Here is a 3,834-nt window from a genome sequence, read left to right as displayed (position 1 = left end):
TTTGGTTGTGTTGTATATACGTAAAGTGGATTATCAAACCTGTGTACTTCACCTAGAATCCAGACTGAAACAACCCCATGATTATCAAACCCGTGAATGGATCCCCCCTGCTAGAAACCCCCCTCGTGCCGGAAATATGCAAGACACGTAGTACAATTCACAGTTTACGCGGCGGGGGAAAACGAGGGGGGGCGTACTATATGTATTTGAAGTGCCTGAGTGGCACATGAATAATAGTGTTCGTCGCCTGGCTCACACTAGAAATCGGCCCTTCTGCAATTACGAACGCCACCATATCTGAAGTCAAATCGTCCTGGAACTGCAGCCTTTGGAAGGTCAAAGGTTGGGCCTATCTCATTTAGGGAGTACGACCGAACAAAAAAGTCCAGGGAGATCGACTGATGAAGCTGACACTAACAGTAATGTTCGTATTAATAGTATTTATTATGCCTATTCATAAGTTAGTAGTATTTAGTACTTATGTAGTGTACTGTATACAGATGATACACCCTCTTCAGTTGACGACGGCCACAAAAATCCTCCTCAGGTAGTCATAAAAGATCCAGGCAATCTAATTATGGATTTGTTGACACAACATCGTACGTACGTACATTCACTCATGCGCGTCAAAAATGTCGTGGTCACGACCAGCCACCCGTGGAAACGAAATGGGTCACATCAAGACACGATCAAATCGTTGAATGGATATCATCCATCCAATTCACAGTAAATTACACTCGTGTATCTTTTGAGCTTACTACTGTAAGTCTAAAACGTTATCTAAACGTTCTATGAGCGGCACCATTACAGTACAAAGCCACGCACTGACCATAAACATGTCCAGATCTCTCTCTATATAAATAGGCGCTGCTCTTGCCGTAGAAACGGAGGCAAGGTCTACTGTACTGTATCTTCCAAGCGTGCTCTGCTTCTTCCATGTACGAAAAGGTAAAGGCCCCACTTCACTGTGAATATGTTAGAGGTTGGTACAATGGTACAATTCCAATGAACTGGCTTGTGGCATAGCCTCCCCTTCCAGTTGTTGTGAGCTTATCCCGAAATGGAATCCGATGGCGGTCACAAAATTCACTGAGGCAATATATTGCATTTGTTTGCATCCCTCGATGTTGAAGTTTCATACAAATAAGAGGTTTAATTGCACTTGATCTTGTCCACCAGGGCCATCTTACAAAATGCAAGTATAAAAATATGCAAAACACGGAACCATATGAAACACTCGACAACCTTCATTTGATTCCAAACCTATAATATTATTCAAGTTAATTTAAACAAGCTTGGGAAATATATTCAAGACGCAAATTAATATTCCGATTGTATTTTGGTGCTCGCCAGGAATCTGATTTGGTCCAATCAAACGACAGACCACCAGTTCCACATTTCCACAACTCCAGCGAAGTCCACGACGTCCCATCCATCATGGCCCTCATGCTTGCTGCTCAACGTGTACCCCAGCGCCTCCTACCGCTACATCGAGTGGCTCGCTTGCGCGACGCTGTCCGTCGCATGCATGTCGAGCCCAGCCAGAACGCTGTCGAGGTACCCACCTCGCGCACCGATCGACGGTTCGTTGACTTATTCGTAGGAACTCATTCAAACGAGCCCTGTGGTGTTCTTCTCGAAATCATACTGCCCGTTCTGCGTGCGCGTGAAGGAGCTCTTTGAAGACATGGACATCAAGCCTTTGACGATCGAACTTGACGACTTAGGTAAGTCTCGTCGATTGTCGCAGCGAGACCTTGAAACCTCTCCCTCCCTTCGACTGCATTAGAGGCCGGCCAAGATATCCAAGACGTCCTTGCAGACATGACGAGCCTTCGCACCGTTCCGAACGTGTTTATCAACGGCCGACACATTGGCGGATGCGACAGCGTCATGAAGCTGGCCAAATCCAACACATTGCTCGACACCATCAACCACCACGCATAACTTAACCTATTTCCTTCCCCCGCCCATCCCTTACCATCTCATTCAGGAATTGAAATGCGCGGCATACGCATTCTACAGGCTTGGACTTCGTACAAGAATGAACCAGTCCATTTCCGATAGCTTATGAACTACTACGTTTGTGTGCATGACGCTACCGCAGGTTGTCGTGCGCATGGTCGTTCAGTTTTCTGTTGAGCGGTCGTACTGTATTCGATATTCATCTGACTTGGAAATTGTATGGTGGCCTATCGTCCACTTCAACACTAATCCACAAACGTCAAGCTTGCGATGTCATGTCATATGGACGTGCGATGGAGTTTATATCATTTACTAAGTGCTCGTTTCATCTCCCGTACAGTGTATGAGCGTGGGAGTTGATGATCGATCGTTGATATCATATGTATCATCATTATGACATACCCACTGTGAAGGTGTTGTCAGACCGACACTACCCCACTTTCTGCCTCATCATGCTTCAGCCCTTGCTACTCTTTGACCCTGCATTAAGCACTTAACATCTCGAGGTTGTCCACGGTAGACCAAAACGGAATGCTTGCAAGCTGTAGAGCGTCCAGCCGTGTAACAAGGCAGCAGTCGGGGTGTCAGGCTCAGCAGTTGTGGTCATTGGTGTAGAGTCACTGATGCATCAATCATGCCTGTCAATCGCAGTCGACCGCTACACCTGTGAACACGACCGCTGCGCCAGACACAACGATCATGCCTCTCATCACGATCACTGGGTAGTGGTCATGGTGACGTGCACATCAATGGACCACTACCTCCACGACTCGTGGAGGTAGCGTACTGTAGTAGGGAGAATGGTGGCAAGTATTCCCTCCCTAGGGCCCTAACAGTAAGTATACACGATTTACGAACTACTAGCAATCACGAAACGTTTTTGTTTCGTAAATCACTTGTATCTACTGTTACTTGGTGGTTCACGATACAAATACGAAACGTAACAGTATCTAGTATATACTACTAGTACTACTAACCAAAGTGGAGGTGTGTTTGCACAAGTAAAGTTGAGGTGCACGTCATGAAAATGCAACATGAGTAGAACCTCGCATGCACTACAGCAAGACCAACTCAAAGGCTGTATGTTGACAAGGTACTTGTTGGGGGCTGGACCTAATCGAAGCCTCAAATAAGCGGGGTGAATCGAGCCGAGCCACGAGTCAATTCGACGAAGTTGTCGTGTTGCCAACATGAAGTCAACCATCATCCAAGACAGTGGCTTGGACGATGCAAGTGGCAACATACTACCGGTAGTACACAAGCGAGAATTTGGTCGATTACATTGTGAATAACTGGACAAGATTTGATGTTAATTTTTACTTGGAAATATGTTGGTGCTAGCATGTATGTAATGTACACTACTTCGATGTATATGCTTATGAGTGAGGGGGAGGCTGTTTTTCACTAGTGGTGTTTTGGGGTTTTGCTCGTGGATTTTCAGGTAGAGTTAGACGTGGGGCTTCACTCGTGGTTAAATCGTGTGGTGGAGTTTTATTTAGTGGGCATTACTGGGTTGTTGCTTCATAGTCGAGCAGCCCAGTAAGTGTAATATCACTCCATCATAGCTAACGTAAAACAAGCAAACAAGCCGTGGGCCCTATATCTTCACGAAGGTATTGTAACCGTGTTAGAGTGTACTTTGTGAGCTGTAGTGCTGGTCATACCATACAGTTCGAATGCCTACGCGTCGATACGTATAAGGATGCCCAAGCAATTCTCGTTAACACTAAGTTCCACAGTTTAACCACAAGCAAAACAACAACACATGACATTTTCTGTGACCACCAGTAAAAAGTCAAATGGCCACACGTTTTTATCCTATTCCCCTGAGTGAGGCACGGCGAGTTCGACGAGTACGGTATGGCGAAT

The 3,834-nt window shown here is 45.9% G+C and overlaps 1 protein-coding gene across 2 annotated transcripts; it reads left to right on the top strand.

Moving 5' to 3' along the window:
* Positions 1–1,393: 1,393 nt before the first annotated feature.
* Positions 1,394–2,145, top strand: H257_10929. Of its 2 annotated transcripts, XM_009837693.1 has the most exons (3): positions 1,394–1,557; positions 1,604–1,727; positions 1,790–2,145. In XM_009837693.1, exons 1-3 carry the CDS (start codon positions 1,438–1,440, stop codon positions 1,945–1,947), a joined length of 402 nt encoding a protein of 133 aa, XP_009835995.1. In that variant the 5' UTR covers positions 1,394–1,437; the 3' UTR covers positions 1,948–2,145. The 2 variants fall into 2 exon arrangements, with proteins under 2 accessions (XP_009835995.1, XP_009835996.1); XM_009837694.1 differs by having other exon boundaries at positions 1,604–2,145.
* The last annotated feature ends 1,689 nt before the right edge of the window (positions 2,146–3,834 follow it).

This window comes from Aphanomyces astaci (assembly GCF_000520075.1).
Source record: "Aphanomyces astaci strain APO3 unplaced genomic scaffold supercont1.31, whole genome shotgun sequence".
Lineage (NCBI taxonomy): Eukaryota > Oomycota > Saprolegniomycetes > Saprolegniales > Verrucalvaceae > Aphanomyces > Aphanomyces astaci.
The sequence above is the reverse complement of the archived record's forward strand: the minus strand, read 5'-3'. Positions and strand labels throughout refer to the sequence as shown.